Source organism: Aquarana catesbeiana, linkage group LG05 (assembly GCF_042186555.1).
Source record: "Aquarana catesbeiana isolate 2022-GZ linkage group LG05, ASM4218655v1, whole genome shotgun sequence".
Classification (NCBI taxonomy): Eukaryota; Metazoa; Chordata; class Amphibia; order Anura; family Ranidae; genus Aquarana; species Aquarana catesbeiana.
The window spans coordinates 581329787-581347938 of record NC_133328.1 but is presented as its reverse complement, the minus strand read 5'-3'; the positions used below and the strand labels follow the sequence as shown (position 1 = coordinate 581347938).

Below are 18152 nucleotides of genomic sequence, written 5' to 3'. Positions count from 1 at the left end.
GAAATAAATACTCTTACCAGAATGGGTGGACACGTTTGCCATACGGCTAGGTGTCATACAGGCTTATGGATCAGCGATCCCAGTGTGTGGCAGGTTCTCCAGGTTCCTCTGTGCAGATCGGAAGGAAGATGAGTGGTCTGGAACTCAATCCGGGGGTCTCACCCACAACAATATGGAGGAAGATGTATCTTTCAGTTAGCCTGTGCAGGGGAGGAGAAGAGCCACCCAGATGATGAAACACAGCGTAACAGCTTTAATTTCAATTCCTTCCGATCTGCACAGAGGAACCTGGAGAACCTGCCACACACTGGGATCGCTGATCCATAAGCCTGTATGACACCTAGCCGTATGGCAAACGTGTCCACCCATTCTGGTAAGAGTATTTATTTCTCCTTTACTCTGCTGTGGATAGTGATCATCGGAATACCATCTCAGAGATTTACATGACACCTATGGAGTCTGAGACATCATCCCTGTGGTTTACATCAGATTAACCTCCCGCCCACTTATACACCCACCATCCCACAGTGTTGGATATTTACATAATACCCACTAAGGAGGGCATTCACATGATTATGGACTAACTAGTTGTTTTCTATATTTATTTTCATCACTTTATAGTTGGTTGTTAGCCACACACATGTGCACTGATTATTCACACTGAGCGCTGCATTTTATTGTTTGTTCATTTTTTGCTTTGTCACTACATTGTAGATGCTGGCTGCTGCAAATGTCACTTTCAATTGTATGAGTAGCGCAACATTATTGTTGTTATATATATATATATATATATATATATATATATATATATATATATATATATATATATATATATATATATATATATATATATAAAAGTGAGTACACCCCTCACATTTTTTGTAAATATTTTATTATATCTTTTCATCTAAAAGCACTGAAGAAATGACACTTTGCTACAATGTAAAGTAGTGAGTGTATATCTTGTATAAGAGTGTAAATTTGCTGTCCCCTCAAAATAACTCAACACACAGCCATTAATGTCTAAACCGCTGGCAATAAAAGTGAGTTCACCCCTAAGTGAAAATGTCCAAATTGGGCCCAAAGTGTCAATATCTTGTGTGGCCACCATTATTTTCCAGCACTGCCTCAACCCTCTTGGGCATGGAGTTCACCAGAGCTTCACAGGTTGCCGCTGGAGTCCTCTTCCACTCCTCCATGACGACATCGCGGAGCTGGTGGATGTTATAGACCTTGCGCTCCTCCACCTTCTGCTTGAGGATGTCCCACAGATGCTCAATAAGGTTTAGGTCTGGAGATATGCTTGGCCAGTCCATCACCTTTACCCTCCGCTTCTTTAACAAGGCAGTGGTCGTCTTGGAGGTGTGTTTGGGGTTGTTATCATGTTGGAATACTGCCCTGCGGCCCAGTCTATGAAAGGGAGGGGATCATGCTCTGCTTCAATATGTCACAGTACATGTTGGCATTCATGGTTTCCTCAATGAACTGTAGCTCCTCAGTGCCGGCAGCACTCATGCAGCCCCAGATCATGACACTCCCACCACCATGCTTGACTGTAGGTACTTGTACTGCTTGCATTTAACAAATATATGTTTAATGATGTATTATTACTGAGCTGCAATCATTTGTGCCCTTTATATCTGCTTGGAGTTCAGCTTTATGGCAAATAGAAGTTTCTGATTTTAGCGTAGTTACAAAGTTTTCTGGATAAGTATTACCAGTTTATTTGTTACCATATCTCTGATCTGTAAGTAAGTAATTCTCCTCTGTAAACCTTGTTCTCAGTACCTGTACCTTTATTGTCACAGCGTGTTATCAGAAGACCAGGACAGCTACCTGTGTAATGTCACTCTGTTCAGGAAAGCAGTAGACGACTTTCGGCACAAAGCCAGGGAGAATAAGTAAGATCCTTCGGAGTGATTATAGCCAAGGGAGTCCAGTTTTAAATGGCTAGAATCTAACATTTCTTTTTGTCTCAGGTTTGTTGTCCGTGATTTCCAGTACAATGAAGAGGAGATGAAGGCTGATAAGGAGGAAATGAATAGACTATCCATTGATAAGAAGAAGCAGTTTGTAAGAATATTATGTTATGTATTTTAGGGATGAAGGGTTGTATTGGGCGCAAAATATGTAAAGGGTCCAGTATAGTCAAAAATACTGTATTCTGGTAACTGTATGGGAATACCACCTGATGGGCATGTTGTTGAAATTGAATTTATGTTTAATCTTTGTTTATTGATTTTTGTTTGTGCATAAATACATATGAAAAAACAGAAGGGTCAAGAGGTTCAAGATAGGATCCGTATTCACTATTCAGTACAGTATATATAACAGTAAGTTATGTATACTAGTACATAAGGCAAATAAGAGTTCAATTTGATGATTTCCTGATAGGTAGAAAACTAGGGAGCATATCCACACTAATAAGGGGGACATAAGTGATCATCCAACAATTGTATGGAGTGAAGTTTTAGCAGAATGCTTATATCGGCAACATAGAAGACCTTGGAGGATATTCAGCGGGTGAGGGTTGTCAACGTCAAGGACAACAGTGAATCCTTCACAAGGGTATTTACACAATAACTATTTGGTTATAACTAGGCAAGCGTATATAAGACCAGGTAACATAATAAAAACACAATAACCGTGGGTAGACAAGCACAAAAGAGGGAAAAAAGAGAGGGGGAAGGGAAAAGGAAAGGGAAGGAACCCAAGCACTATGAAGGGAAACAACCAGGCATCTAAGAAGGATAACAAATATTGTGCCAGGGAGATCACAGATAGGAGGCAAATTAAGAGGAATGTCGAAAATGATTCCAGACCGACCAGGTCAAGGTGTACTCAAAAGTTTTTTGTTTTTTTTTGTTTTTTTTTACTTTAAAATGTTTTTATTGATTTTATATGAGAAACCGTGTATAAGAAATTATACAAGAAAATTGAATGTACATATACCAAAACAATATCATTATGTGTACAGGAATATGAGTAGTTAGGCAAAGAAACATGCTAAGGGTACACTTTATAGGAGTGAAGATGAACCGTTTACAGTGTAATCTTGTTTCCTAGACAGGACTACCAGGGGGACCAACAGTCAGGAAATAACAAAAAAGGGGAAACGTATAACTTTATCTCCGGGATAGGGGCTCCGGATGGACCGGGAGGTCCCATACACACCTCCCCATTGGGATCTTCCTGTAGGTGTGTACAGTGTCCCCCCAGAATCCGTCTCCACTCCCTTAGGAGAGGTCGCCGTGGATGAAATGGAAGGCTATAAAAGTGGAGCCCTCCATTTTAGATTACATCCAAGAAGGCAGGGAATTACTTGAGGTTAAGAGGAGCAAGGTCCCTCCGACAGTCCTGAAATCAAACTCCAAAGCTTTCCCCGCGGGGGAAACTACAGGTCATTACATACTGCATGGATGGAAGGAACTAGGTAGTCCCAGAAGAGAGAGAGAGAAAACGTGGAAAATGAAGAAGGGGAAAGAAGAGAAGGACCGAGTTGGGTCAAGGAATAGGTGGGGGCAAAAGTTCCTGATGTTGCCCATGGTTACCAGGTGGTCTTGAACCTCCCCACTTTATCATTGAGTTTCGCTACTATTTGCTCCTGAGACATAATCCACTAAATTTTCCTTATACAACTCTGGAAGGACACAGTGGGCCTCTTTCAACATTTAGCTATGGTAATCTTAGCTCCTAACAAAATGAAGAAGGATAGAGCTTGTGAGTGTTTAGGTAAATTAGAGATATTGTGATTAAGAAGAGCTATGTGGGGGTTGGGGGCTACTGATACTTTAGTTACAGTGCTGTTAATTCAGAAGATTTTCTGCCAAAATGCTCTAATACGGGGGGGGGGCAGGTCCACCAGATATAAATCATTGTGCCCTCAAGAAAACAGCCTCTAAAGCATAGAGGACATGTCCCAGGGAAAATCAATGTCAATCTGAAGGGCACATAACACCTTGACATAACCTTTATACTAGCTTCTATAAGAGAGATGTTGCAAATACCTTTGTAGGAGCAGGTCCAGGATCCGGACCATTCCGTCGGTGTCCATGTTCTGCCAGTGTTCTTCTCCCAGGTCCTAGCGTATATTGGTTTGTCTGGTTTTGTCAGGAGCACCACATATAACAAGGATATGCCTCCTTTCTAATCCGGGGCATTGGAGCACCAATGTTCATAAGGGGTTATTGACGGAGGTTCCGGTTTGTTAGTCCAAATAGAGTGTAGGAAATGTGAGATTTGAGTGAATCTGAACCTTTCCGAGTCAGGCGTGTCCAGTTTACGTTTACAGTAGGATAGGGTAAGAGGGCCCGCTGGTGTAAGGAAGTGACCTATCCGGTAGAGACCTTTGTCTGTCCACCATCTAAATGCCTGTATGTTTACTCCCTGGGGGAAATCGGCTTCATGGAAAATGTGCGATAGAGGTTTTAGAGGAGAGGTCAGGGCAGTTTGTCTAAATAGTTTGGTGCTTAATGAGATGGAGTGTGACAGGGTAGGAGCCATTATGGCTGGCCTAATCTTTGGATCACACCACAGGAGGAAATCAATGGTGTTGAGGGGGGTTGCCCTCCTTTCTATGAATAGCCAGTCAGGCTTTGGACCCTTGGAGAAGATCATTGAAATTTGCCATTTGAGCAGCCTGATAGTATCCCCAGAGGTCAGGTAGTCCCATACCACCCTGGGATTTAAGGCGAAGAAGAACGCTGGACGGGCATCTATATCCCTTTTTCCCCCAGATAAAGCGTATAATCTCTGACTGAAATTTGCGGAGGAAACTTTTTGTGAGTGGGATTGGTAGGGAGCGGAATGAATATAGAAGGCGGGGGAGGAGCGTCATTTTCACCGCGTGGACTTTACCCAGCCAGAACAGACCACATCTTGACCACTTTTCAAGTTCTCCTCTACATTTGAGAATCATAGGGGGATAATTGGCTTTGAAGAGGCTACATATATCCGACGTTAGATTAATTCCGAGATAGGGGATGGCCCTGGGGGCCCAGGGGAAATCAAAGTTGCTAGTGAGTTGTGAAAGAAGGTCAGGCGGGACCGTGACATTTAAAGCAGTTGATTTGTTTATGTTTTCTGTCAGGCCTGAAATTTCACTGAATGCTCTCAGCACTTTGTATACTCCTGGATTGGAGATTAGGGGGAGGTAATATACAGTATGAGGTCATCTGCGTAAAGTGCACATTTATGTTCCTGGTCCCCGCATGTCACCCCTTTAATATCTGGATTCGTTCTGATTGCTATGGCCAGGGTTTCTATAGCTATTGCAAAAAGGAGGGGGGAGAGTGGGCACCCCTGTCTGGTGCCCCTACCTATAGGGAACGAGGCCGAGTATCTACCCATCAGGCGTACTTGGGCTGACGGGTTAGAGTACAATGAGTGAATTAGGTTTAGGCAGAACGGGCCAAATCCCCATCTTCGCAGGATGTCAGACAGGTATGCCCAATCTATGGAATCGAAAGCCTTGTGTAGGTCAATCGATAAAAGAAAGCCCTTTTGAGGGGGGCTTGCATCCCATCGGGATTGTAGAAGGGAAATGATATCTATGGTCCGTCTAATCTGGTCTGGACCTTGCTGTCCGGGGATAAAACCCACCTGATCTCTATGGATATGAGGGGATAAAGCTTGCCACCCTATTTGCCAGAATCTTGGTCAAAATCTTAATATTGTTGTTGATTAATGATATTGGGCGGTAATTTCCTACTCAAAAGTTTTATCCGTCTCTCAAGAGATCATCCTTTCTAGATGGTCCACACAGGACGGAGGTGAAGGGCATGGCTTGCGGCTGATGGAGTTAGGCAGCGTGGTGTGTTAGTTCTGCTGAGAATCCGAGCTTTTCTCCTGATACAGCTATTCTGATACACCCGATTTTACTCCTACCCTGCTCTGGAGGGATCCCTTCATCACCCCCGATCCAGCGGTGCTGTATTATCTGCAATCCAGCGGTGGACATGTCCTGCAAAGGAGGCAAGGACTCTGTTTGCAGCAGAGCATGGCGGGCCAAATGGTGCCCGGTCCCAGCGCTCAGCTAAGGAGGCGGACATGAGGATGTTCGGCGACTCTCTAGGAGAGGGTAACCTGCCCAAAACGTTTTCCCTTCTCCTGGAACTCGCTGACCAGGAACCCCTTCCAGAAGATCCAGAGACTGCATGGCCAGAGGACTGAGCCTGCCTCATCATGGGACGCAGCGAGTACACCAGCCCCAGATAACACTGCCAGGGCTCTGGCAGACCAGGAGCTGCATGCTACTGAACCGACCCTTAGTGACATTTTTGCAGCAGTCACCTCCTGTAACATGTCTATCACTACCCTGACAACTGAGATTAAAGGGGTGAAACTAGAGCTAAATCTAGTTAGGCAGGATATGCAGAAACTGCGTGACCGCACCGCAGCCCTGGAGGACAGGGTGAGCAATGTGGAGGATGATGTTGTGTCATTGCAGAAAGAAGTCCACCATATGCAATCGATTATCACAGGCCACTCAGCCCGCTTAGAACACATTGATAACAGGCAGAGACGCAATAATGTCCGTGCGGTGGGCATACTGCAGAACGCAGAGTGGGAAAACCCTGTTGCATTTATAGAAAACTAGTTCCTTAACATATTTGGCTAAGACTCCTCCTCCCCCATGTTTGCTGTGGAAAGGGCTCACAGAGTCCCTCCCAGGCCGCCTAAACCTGGAGAGCCTCCTAGACCATTCCTATTTAAATTTGCTTAATTTAAAGGACGACCGGGATGCCATATTGTATCAGGCCAGAACCAGAGGAACCCTTATGAAGAAAGATAACGTTTGCATATCATTCTACCCTGATTTCTCTGCTGAATTACAGTGCCGCAGGGACAAGTTTACTGAAGTTAAGAAGCGTCGCAAATATGATGTCGCATATGCTATGTTGTATCCTGCCAAGCTTAGAATCGCAGCAAACGGCGAGACGCAATTTTTTGATACCCCTGCTAATGCGTCCAACTGGCTGTATCGTATGGAGCACACCTTTAAAAAAGCACCAGCACCCTTGGCTTAATTGTGTTTTACCTTTTTACTACCTGCTACTGCTGAATGCGGATACCTTAGGATTAGATTTGAGCACATTGCCCCTTTTTTTTTTTTTTCTTTTCTCAATCCTTCCTTTCAGGCAGAGAGGAAGACATAAGTCATTTGTACTACATTTCAGCAATAATTTGGATTCACAAGTCCCTTTGAACCAGAGTTGAACTGAGACGTTGGGGCCCCCCTAACATCGCCCTGTGTGGACATGCTATATGTTACCAGGCTCCTTAATTGCTTAAAGGACGCAAAGAACTTTTTTCCTTTTTCTTTTCCCATTTTGGTTACCTAATGTTTTTTTTTTTTTTTTACCACCACTGACATCTGCTAGTTGCAGGGTGAACGTTTTGTTCTCCTCTTTCTTTTTTTGTGTTTGTCCAACTGGGAATACTTTTTTGTGGCAGACACTGCCACCCATTCACCTGGACTTAGTCTGGGGAACCCTTTTGCTTGCAGTTACTAAGTGGAGAAGTGGGGAGTCCTCTGACGACTTCCTGCATCTGAAAATGTCCCTACAAGTTGCGCACCAGTTTGTTATATGTCTAATGTGTGTACTTTGATTTCGTGGAATATGACAGGGCCAGGTAATGGAGTGAAACGTGTGGCATTTTTCTCTACGGTGAAGGCCCACAAACCTACTGTGGTGTGCTTACAGGAAACACACTTACAAGCTAATTCTATATCCATACTTAAAAGCCGCAGCTATCCAACTCCACCCATTTTGCATGCTGTCGCCTTTCAGTTACTGCACTCCCTGATTGATGATCGGGGATGGCACATTTTTTTACTATTTAAACTAGCAGGGTTGTAATGTATTGTTGCAAATATCTACGTCCCTCCACCCTTCTCTTTTGACAGCCTGAAATGTCTAGCACAATTTATAGCCTCTAACTCCAATATCCCGATTTGGGTGTTGGGTGATTTTAACAAGGTTATGGATAAGCAGATAAATTTTCACCCAGAGCTAGTGGCAATCCCCGGCCGGGGGGCCCCACCCCCTTTGCTCAATTCCTTGCAAAAATAGGCCTGCGTGATGTGTGGAGGGACCAGAATCCTAATATGCACTGCTTTTCTTGCTACTCTGCGTCCTACAAATGCCTCTCTCACATAGACCTATTCTGTGTAACAATTTGGCACATCAGCTGACTGACTCCGTGATGTATGCTCCACGCAACATCTCGGACCACTCTCTCCTATGTGCTCGCGTAGCTGTTTCTCCTAGCCATCAGCACAGGATGTGGAAGGTCAACTCCTTCTGGTTTACAATTTTTCCAGAATCTGATCCCATTCCCAAAGCTCTCACAGAATTCCTGCACTTTAATCAGGGCACAACTAAATCTTTGGTGGTTTGGGCTGCCCTCAAGGCTCACCTGAGGGGCTTAATTATCACGCAGATTACTGCTATTAAAACTAAAACCAAAGAGTGGGAGAACCTGTAAATGAGTGAGGCTGCCAAGGCAGAAGAGTCATATGTTGCTGCCCCCACCTCAGTGTCTGAGCGTAGATGGCAGGAAGCGCAGGCCCTGTATCAACAGATCTCCACTACTGCAGCAGAGAACAAGAGATTCTTCTTCCTGCAGCAAAAATACTTTAACGAGGGGGAAAACACAGGTCACCTGCTAGCAATGATAGCTAAAGCCCAGCAGGGAATGACCCATATAGAGACCATCCAAAATGTAGAGGGGAAAATGGTTGTTGACCAGACCCGAATTCCTGAAGTATTTTCACATTTCTTCTGGGATTTGTACACATCTAAATGCATCCCAGACAGGAGGAGCTGGGTCATTTTTTAGACCAGTGCTCCCTGCCATGTATATCGAGGCAGGGCCTTGCTGCACTTAATGACCCATTAACACTTGGGGGACTTTCTTTAGCAGTGGCACAGATGGCCAATAATAAATCACCGGGAGCTGACGGCCTGCCCACGGATACATAGGGAAATACGGGGATACTCTTCTGCCTGCCCCCTGCTAAAAACCCTAAATGATGCCTCAGGGTGGTGGCTTACCCGTCTCTATGAATGAGGCTATCATAGTAGTTATCCAAAAGACTGGCAAGGACAGCCAGACTCTTATAGGCCTATCTCACTGCTCAACGTGGACGTCAAATATCTTGGGTGCAACTTCTATATGCTGCCCCAACGGCGAGGATCAGGATTAACGATACCATGTCGGAGCCTTTTCTTATGTTTTGTGGGACAAGGCAGGAGTGTCCATTGTCACCCCTGCTGTTTTGCCCTTGCATTGGAACCCCTGGCAGCTATGGTGCGGGCCTCCCCCAACATCGAGGGTTTCCGTAGGGGACAGAGAGGACAAAATCTCCCTGTACGCAGACGACACCCTGCTGTACCTGGGAGAGATACTGGGGACTCCTTGAGGGCAGTGATGCGCCTAATCGATCAGTTTGGGCAGCTGTCGGGCTTTTTCATAAACTGGTACAAGTCGGCTCTTCTCCCATTGGACCCTCTTCCGGCACCTCTGACGGAAGATGTATCTCACATACAGGTAGTCACTTCATTCAGAAATTTGGGTATACTGGTAACTGGGGACTCACGGGAATATATAACTTTGAATCTGAAACCAATACTTCAAAAGTTCCAACACAAACATGCCAGTTGGTGTAGGTTACCGCTGTCAGTAACTGGACGTGTAAATCTCATAAAGATGATTTGGGCCTCGCAACTACTGTACATTTTGCACAATGCCCCGATCTGGATACCACAGTATTGGTTCCGGCATATAGACTCGCAGTTCAAGGCTGTTATCTGGAGAGGTGGAGTGACGCGCATTAAGCTTGCCACTCTGGATCAGGGTGGAATGGCTGTTCCGCACCCACAAATGTACTATTTCTTTATCGTACATCATAGAACACAGAGCCTCAAGTAATTACTTATTGGGTTATAGCCTACCTTCAGGTGTTGACACTGGCAATCAATAAAGGAAGTTGACTCCCCTATATAACCCCGCCTCCTTCCAGGAGTACCTTAGTTTTTTTGCCAGTGTCTAAAGGTGTTGTCACGAGTGAAGATGTGCTCTGTGGAGCTCCAAGAGGGATCCATGCTAGATTTAAAAAACCTCCACAAACATATCCATCCCGCAACTGTGGCTCCGAGATGGTACCCGGCCTCGCATAGAAGAACGAGGTTTTGCCTGTAATGCTCCTCTTTGAGGGCTGGACCCTAGGAACCAGGACTCTTTTTTTGGTCTTGCTACATTACCTAAAGTTGTCCTGAGGGGTGCTATACATGGCCCAAAGGAGTGGAACCCCTATAAAATGGGCCCTAGTCTTTGAAGATTTAACCACGCTGCCCGCCGTGATGGGTGAAGTTTGGATCTGTTTGTTTACAGCAGTATCCTGCAGCGAGGAAAAGGTAAGAGAAAAGCATAGGAACTGCAAAGTCTACCTATGACTTTTCTTTAAAATATATTGTAATACCTTATGTACTCCTCTAGAGGGAGTTAAAAAAGTGTAAATGCCCTGTTTAAATCAGCTTAAAACAGCACGTGTCTCAGCAACTGGAGGGGGGTTTCTTTCCCCCTAATGGGAAAACGAGTGGCAAAGCAGTCCTTTATGCCCAGTTACGTTCAAGACTGTTGCAAAACAGAATCCTCTCGGCTTGGAACAAGACGATCCAAGCTTTGGGCTTATCTATAAAGGCTGACCCCAAGAAGAATTCAAAGCCTCAGTTGGTGGTTACGAAGCGAGAATTTACTGAAAGGGAAATCCTTCGGACCAATAATCTGGATAGTAGTAACGACAGATGCCAGCCTCTCAGACTGGGGAGCGATAATAGAAAGACAACTGTCCAGACAGTGATCAGAACTCAAAGAGCCCTGTCATCAATACCCTAGATATTCGGGCAGTGTAGCTGGCTCTGAAAACCTGGACCTCCAGGTTAGAGAATTGTTCTGTCCGTATTCAATTCAAGGCCACGACTGTGGCCTATATCAATCACCAAGGGGGCACCTAGAGTCTCTTAGGTCAGAGAGAGGTGAACCATATGCTAACTTGGGGAGTAAGGAATGTCCCATCCCTATGGGCAGTTTTCATTCCAGGAGTAGAAAATTGGCTGGTGGTCTATCTAAGTCGCCAGCAGTTATTCCCAGAGGAATGGTTTCTTCACCCGAAGTGTTTCGGGCTGTTTGCCAAGGATGGGGGACTCCGGACATAGATCTTCTAGCCTCCAGATTCAACATGAAGTTAAACAACTTCATGTCCAGGACAAGGGATCATCTCGCATACAAAACATATGCGCCGGTAACCCTGTGGGATCAGTTTTCACTGATCTATGCATTCCCCCGATTCAGTTGCTACCTCGACTTCCTTGCAGGTTCAAACTGGAAAGAAAGCCGGTAATTCTGGAAGCACCAGCAGGGCCCAGAAGGTCATGGTATGCAGGAATCGTAAAGATGGCAGTGGAGGGTCCTTGGCCTCTCCCAGGAGGGGTTACAAGGGCCAGACCTGCTCTCGCGGGGGCGATATTCCATCCTACTTTACGAACGCTAAACTTAACGTCTTGGCTATTGAAACCCACATTCTGAAGAAACGTGGATTTTCCACGTCGGTTATCTCGACTTTATTCAGCGCAAGAAAGCCAGCTTCCAGAGCTATATTATAGAGTTTGGAAAGCTTATGTTTCCTGGGCTAAATCCAAGAGTTGGCACCCTCGGAGATATATTATAGGCAGAGTTCTTGCATTTCTACTATTGGACGTAGGGATGAAGTTGGCCTTAAGTATTATTAAGGGCCAGGTCTTAGCCTTAGCGTTTCATCACTCTTAAAGCCCTTGGGACTTGAATTTAGTTTGTCAGTGTTACAAAACAGACATTTGAACCATTACAGCATATTCCGCTGGTCCTCCTGACTAGGAATCTGATATTTTTTATTGCTATATCCTCAGCTAGGAGGTTATCAGGTTTGGCTGCTCTTTCTTGTAAAGAGCCATATTTCAATATTTACGAGGACAGAGTGGTTTACGCCCTCGTCCAGGCTTTTTGCCAAAAGTAATTTCAGACCTTCATCTGAATGAAGACTTTGTCCTGCCATCATTTTTTCCCAAGACCATGTTTCAGGGAAGATAAGTCACTACATTGTCTTGATGTAGTAAGGGCAGTGAAAATCTATTTAAAGAAGACTGCTCGGATTCGTAAGACTGATGTCTTATTTATTCTGCCAGAGGGTCCTAAAAGGACAGGCAGCGTCAAAATACACTGTTGCCAAGTAGATTTGGCAAGTTATAATTTAAACTTATGATTTAAGGGGTAAGATTCCCCTATTCAAGTTAAGGCGCACTCTACCAAAGCAGTTAGTGTTTCTTGGGCAGTGCGTGACCAGTCCTCCTTTACTCAGATCTGCAAGGTCGCAACTTGGTCTTCGGTCCATACATTGACAAATTTTTATCAAGTCGATGTAAGAAAGAATGAGGATGTCGCCTTTGGGCACTGTATGCTGCAGGCAGCAGTATAAATCCACGGGTCTGTGGGTGCCCTATGGGCTGTGTCTCCCTCCCCTAAAGTGGCATGTGTAGTATCTTTGCTGCGGCACACTGGATGTCAATAATGTCCTCAAATCTGTGTCTTTTTTAAGGCATTTTTGTTAAATTTTGGAAACAGTCAAAAGTTGCAGGGTGCTAGGTCAGAGAGATAAGATATTTGCTCAAGTTTTGGAGTGGATTTCTAGGCCAGGAACTCGCAAACACTTAACGCATCATGTGCAGGAGGATTTTCATGGTAGAGAATCCACTTTTAAGGCCAGATTTTTGTTCTTTTCCTCCGAACAGATTCCTGTAACCTTTTCAGAATTTATGAGTAACAATGTTGGTTGACAGTTGTACCATGATCTATGAGATCGTAGTCATCTATCCCCTTTGTTTTGTTTTTTGTTTTTAAAAACACACCAGTATGGTTCTGCACTTTGACCTAGACATGCGTACTTTGGTCAGGCAAGGTGAATTCTTAGTTTTCCACTGCATGCTCTGGTATTTTGTTTCCGCATCATACTGGAAACACCATGTTTCACCACAGGTAATACCTCTGCATTCTTCAAAAGATCGGAGGAAATTTGAAGACCGCATTATTTCTGATCTTCTGTTCAGATTTGAGGCACCATCTTTGCGGAAATCTTTTTTATTCCCAAATCCTCCGTTAGAATCTGCTGCACTTTATCCCTGTTCAATTCTTCTGCCATCGTTCACACAATCAATCTTCGATCTGAATGTACGAAGGCTTGCACTCTGTCCATATTTGCATCTCTCCTTTGCATTTTTGGCTGCCCACTTCTTGTGTTTTGGTGGACATCTTCCAGCCCTTCCTTAACCACTTCCATAACGCTGAACGTCATATGACGTCATGAGCTTTCAGGGGAGCTATGTGAATGTTAGGTGCAGCTACAGACATCATTCAGATATCTTTTTTGTTTGCCGGCGATTCCCTGCACAGTAAAAACAATCATAGGCGCAGTTCAGCTGCTTGATTGTTTTTACAGCGGCAGAAGTTTACCATAGAGCTGACCAAAGACCAGATAGTCCCCTGTCATCTCTGACTCTTGGAGGCCAGGCGCGACATTATATCACGTCCGGCCCCAGCAGTTGTAAACACTGCAGTGTGTTCAGCTAAAAAGCCTGAGATCATTTTTTTTTTTATCTCAGTCTTACCAGCCTAGAGAAATGTGGGGACTTGTAGACCCCACATCTCTCCATCAAGGGGACCTGTCATGCCCGATTTTCTATTATAAGGGATGTTTACAAAAAAAATGTAAAGAGAAAGTGTAAAAATAAAATTAAAAAATTAAAGCGCCCCCGTCCTTGTGCTCGCACGCAGAAGCGAATGCATATGTAAACGATGTTCAAACCACACGTGAGGTATTACCGTAAACTTAGAGTGAGAGCAATAATTCCAGCACAAGACCTCTGTAACTCTAAACTGGTAACCTGTAAAAAAAAATTAAAGCGTAGAGTATGGAGATTTTCAAGTACCAACATTTGGCGCCATTCCACGAGTGCATGCAATTTCAAAGCGTGACATGTTAGATGATGTTACGGCAAGTAAATAAATACCTATTACATTATAGAAAAAAAGATTGGGCTAACTTTCCTTTTTTTTTTTTTAATTCAGGAAAGTATTTTTTTTGTTTTTTTCCAAAAAAATTGCGTTTGAAAAATTGTTGTGCAAATACTGTGTGACATAAAAAAAAGCAAACACCGCCATTTAATTCCCTAGGGCCTCTGCTAAAATATATATATATATATATAATGTTTGAGGGTTCTGAGTAATTTTCTAGCAAAAAAAATGATTTTCTACATGTAGGAGAGGAAAGCCAGAATTGGCCCAGTAACTGCCTATGCCATTCAAAAACACCTGATTTTTTCATGGAATATTTACCGTAAGCCTGTTGTAAAAGAGCTAAAGTTTCACTCTCTCACGCGCCAATTTTCACACAAAATTTGATATTAATCCGCTGCTTCAGATTCCTGTCATTCATTTATTGCTTACAGCCCAATGCACACACGTGTTATCTTCTCTACTATTCCGTAAAGACCGAGTCAACTGGCCTTCGATCCAGGCGACTGCAAGTTAGAACATATCAGAACACGCTTGAGTGCGAATGGCTGTGTGACTCACCACCATAGGGCCACGCCAGGAATTAAATTTAATTTTCAAACCCTGTATACTGAGCTGCACATGTCGACACAGTGCCTGTGTGTCTGAATTACTGAACTCCTGCAAATGCATGGGAGTGATGTCATCCCTTCTTGGCCAATCAGTACAGTCAAAGACACCCAGAAGAAGCCAGGGAGAAAGATGCTGTCAAGGGACCTCGCAGGCATCTTACCATTGAAGCAGAGGTCAGTTGCAGACTTTCATTCTATTTTTAGCAAGAGGCAAACAATTTTTATTTTTTTTGTATTTCAATAACGTGCGTTATAGTACCATACATGCGTTGGTTTGTTGGCATCCCAGCACACTAAAGCAACAGTTGTCCTAAGGCTCGATTCACACAGGGGCAACACGACTTCAACGCGACTTTGCAACGCGACTTCAACCCGACTTGTGGATCCGACTTTCAATGAACGGGGATCCGACTTGGATCCCCGCCACTGTGTTTGGTATGAATCTTTAGGGGGAACTCCGCGCCAAATTTTAAATAAAAATCCGGCATGGGTTCCCCCCCCAGGGGCATACCAGGCCCTTGGGTCCGGTATGGATCTTGAGGGGAACCCCCCTACGCCGAAAGGACGGCGTGGGGGGTCCCCCCAATCCATACCAGACCCTTATCCGAGCACGCAGCCCGGTGTTCTGCCATATAGTGTCCTCCTATCGGATAGTGTCCGCTCCGTACTGCGCAGGCGCAGCACGGAGCAGAAGGAGATGCCGAAAATGTCCGAAGTTGATCAGCTGACCATCAGCTGTACACGGCGCTTCGGCAGTTCTTAGCGATGGCAGTGTAAGAGGGCCCCTCGCGGGCTCGCTTCGCTCGCCACGCTTCGGGCACGGCCTCGCTGCGCTCGGCAACTATATATTCTCACTCTATGTCCACTTGGATAGTAGGGAATGATCCTGGACATAGGGTGAGAATAACAGCGCAGGCGCCGTGTACAGCTGATGATCAGCTGTTAAACTTCGGAGACTTTCGGCGTCTCGTTTGTCCTCCGTACTGCGCCTGCGCAGTACAGGGAGGACACTATATGATAGGGGACTCTATTTGACAAGACACCGGCCGGACAGGAATGGGGGTGGGGACGAGCGAGCGCCCCCCCCCTCCTGAACCGTACCAGGCCGCATGCCCTCAACATGGGGGGGTTGGTGCCTTGGGGGAGGGGGGCGCGCTGCGGCCCCCCCACCCCAAAGCACCTTGTCCCCATGTTGATGAGGACAAGGGCCTCTTCCCGACAACCCTGGCCGTTGGTTGTCGGGGTCTGCGGGCGGGGGGCTTATCGGAATCTGGGAGCCCCCTTTAATAAGGGGGCCCCCAGATCCCGGCCCCCCACCCTATGTGAATGAGTATGGGGTACATGGTACCCCTACCCATTCACCTAGGGGAAAAAAGCGTCAATAAAACAAACAGTACACAGGTTTTTTAAAATAATTTATTAGGCAGCTCCGGGATCTTCTTCCGACTTCGGGGGTCCTCTTCCGACTTCGGGGGTCTCTCCGCCGTCTCCTCCCGGTGTCCGCATCTTCTGCCGGCTCCTCCGCTATCTTCTGCAGCTCAATTGCTAGCGGTGGTCCGGACTTCTGCCTTCTTCTTTTCTTCCAGAGATGTTGACACGACGCTCTCTCCAGCTGGAATGGTCTCTGAACGCTCCGCAACGGACTTATATAGGCGGTGACCCCGCCCCCTTATGAGGTCACTGTCCCAGGGCATGCTGGGGCTGTGCCGTCATAAGGGGGCGTGGTCATCACCCGGTGACCACGCCTCCTAAAACGTCACAGACCCAGCATGCCCAGGGACTGTGACGGCATAAGGGGGCGGGGTCACCGCCTATATAAGTCCCTTGCAGAGCGCACAGAAACCATTCTGGCTGGGGAGAGCGTCGTGTCAACATCTCTGGAAGAGAAGAGGGAAGAAGATGATCCAGAGGTCCGGACCACCGCTGGCAAAAGAGCGCCAGAAGATAGCGGTGGAGCCGGCAGAAGATGCGCACACCGGGAGAAGACGCCAGAGAGACCCCCGGAGTCGGAAGAAGATCCCGGAGCTGCCTAATAAATTATTTTAAATACCTGTGTACTGTGTTTTTTATTGACGCTTTTTTCCCTAGGTGAATGGGTAGGGGTACCATGTACCCCATACCTATTCACATAGGGTGGGGGGCCGGGATCTGGGGGCCCCCTTATTAAAGGGGGCTCCCAGATTCCGATAAGCCCCCCGCCCGCAGACCCCGACAACCAACGGCCAGGGTTGTCGGGAAGAGGCCCTTGTCCTCATCAACATGGGGACAAGGTGCTTTGGGGTGGGGGGGGCCGCAGCGCGCCCCCCTCCCCCAAGGCACCAAACCCCCCATGTTGAGGGCATGCGGCCTGGTACGGTTCAGGAGGGGGGGGGGCGCTCGCTCGTCCCCACCCCCATTCCTGTCCGGCCGGGCTGCGTGCTCGGATAAGGGTCTGGTATGGATTGGGGGGGACCCCCCACGCCGTTTTTTCGGCGTAGGGGGTTCTCCTCAAGGTCCATACCAGACCCAAGGGCCTGGTATGCCCCTGGAGGGGGAACCCATGCCGGATTTTTATTTAAAATTTGGCGCGGAGTTCCCCTCAAGATCATTTGAGCACAAGTCGCATGCCGAAGTCGGATCATGCGAGACGGCGATCCGACTTCAATGATAGTCAATAGGCTGAAGTCGGATCAAAGTCGGATCAAAGTAGTACAGGGAGTACGCTCTGAAGTCGGAGCGACTTCAGTAGTGTCTATTAAGACGCTAGCGTTAACTCCCATTGAAACTATTTCTGGAGCGACTTGGGGCGACTTGAGGACGTACAAGTCGGATCCCAAGTCGCCCCAGTGTGAACCGAGCCTAACTGTCGCAGTTGCTATACAGCTTGGTCTCCATGTAAATTTTGAGAAAAATAAAACCACACAAATAAACCACGCCAGTTTAAAATGACCTTAAAGTGGTGTTCCGGCCGAAATGATAATTTTTAACTAAAAATACCCCTATAATACACAAGCTTAATGTATTCTAGTAAAGTTAGTCTGTAAACTAAGGTCTGTTTTGTTAGTTTATAGCAGTAGTTTGTTATTTTATAAACTCACAGCAGGCCATGGCCATCTTAAGTGTGGGCATCTGAAGCCAGACTGTATTAATTCCTGGATCTCATCCTTGCAGATCTCGCACATGCTCAGTGCAGCACAAGCAGTGTAATAGGTTTCAGGTCAGGTTTCCATAGCAACTGAAGTTTCAAAGGAAGTTGCCGCCCCGTATGTTCAATGCAGCACCAGCAGTGTAATAGGTTTCAGGTCAGGTTTCCATAGCAACGGCAGTTTCAGAGGAAGTTGCCGCCCCTTCCCAGAAGGCATTGCAAACAGGAAATGATGCACAACATTTAGAAGCTTATGTCACACATCACCCACTCTTCTAACCACTTGAAGACAAAGCCCTTTCTGACAA

General features: G+C 46.0%; 1 protein-coding gene across 1 annotated transcript in view; it reads left to right on the top strand.

Moving 5' to 3' along the window:
* LOC141146076 (V-type proton ATPase subunit C 1-like) overlaps positions 1-18152 on the top strand; it is a 107716-nt gene that overhangs the window by 32216 nt on the left and 57348 nt on the right. Inside the window, exons 5-6 of the mRNA XM_073632835.1 lie at positions 1809-1901; positions 1980-2073. Of these exons, the coding sequence (XP_073488936.1) occupies positions 1809-1901; positions 1980-2073 (187 nt within the window). The remainder of the gene's footprint in view (positions 1-1808; positions 1902-1979; positions 2074-18152) is intronic.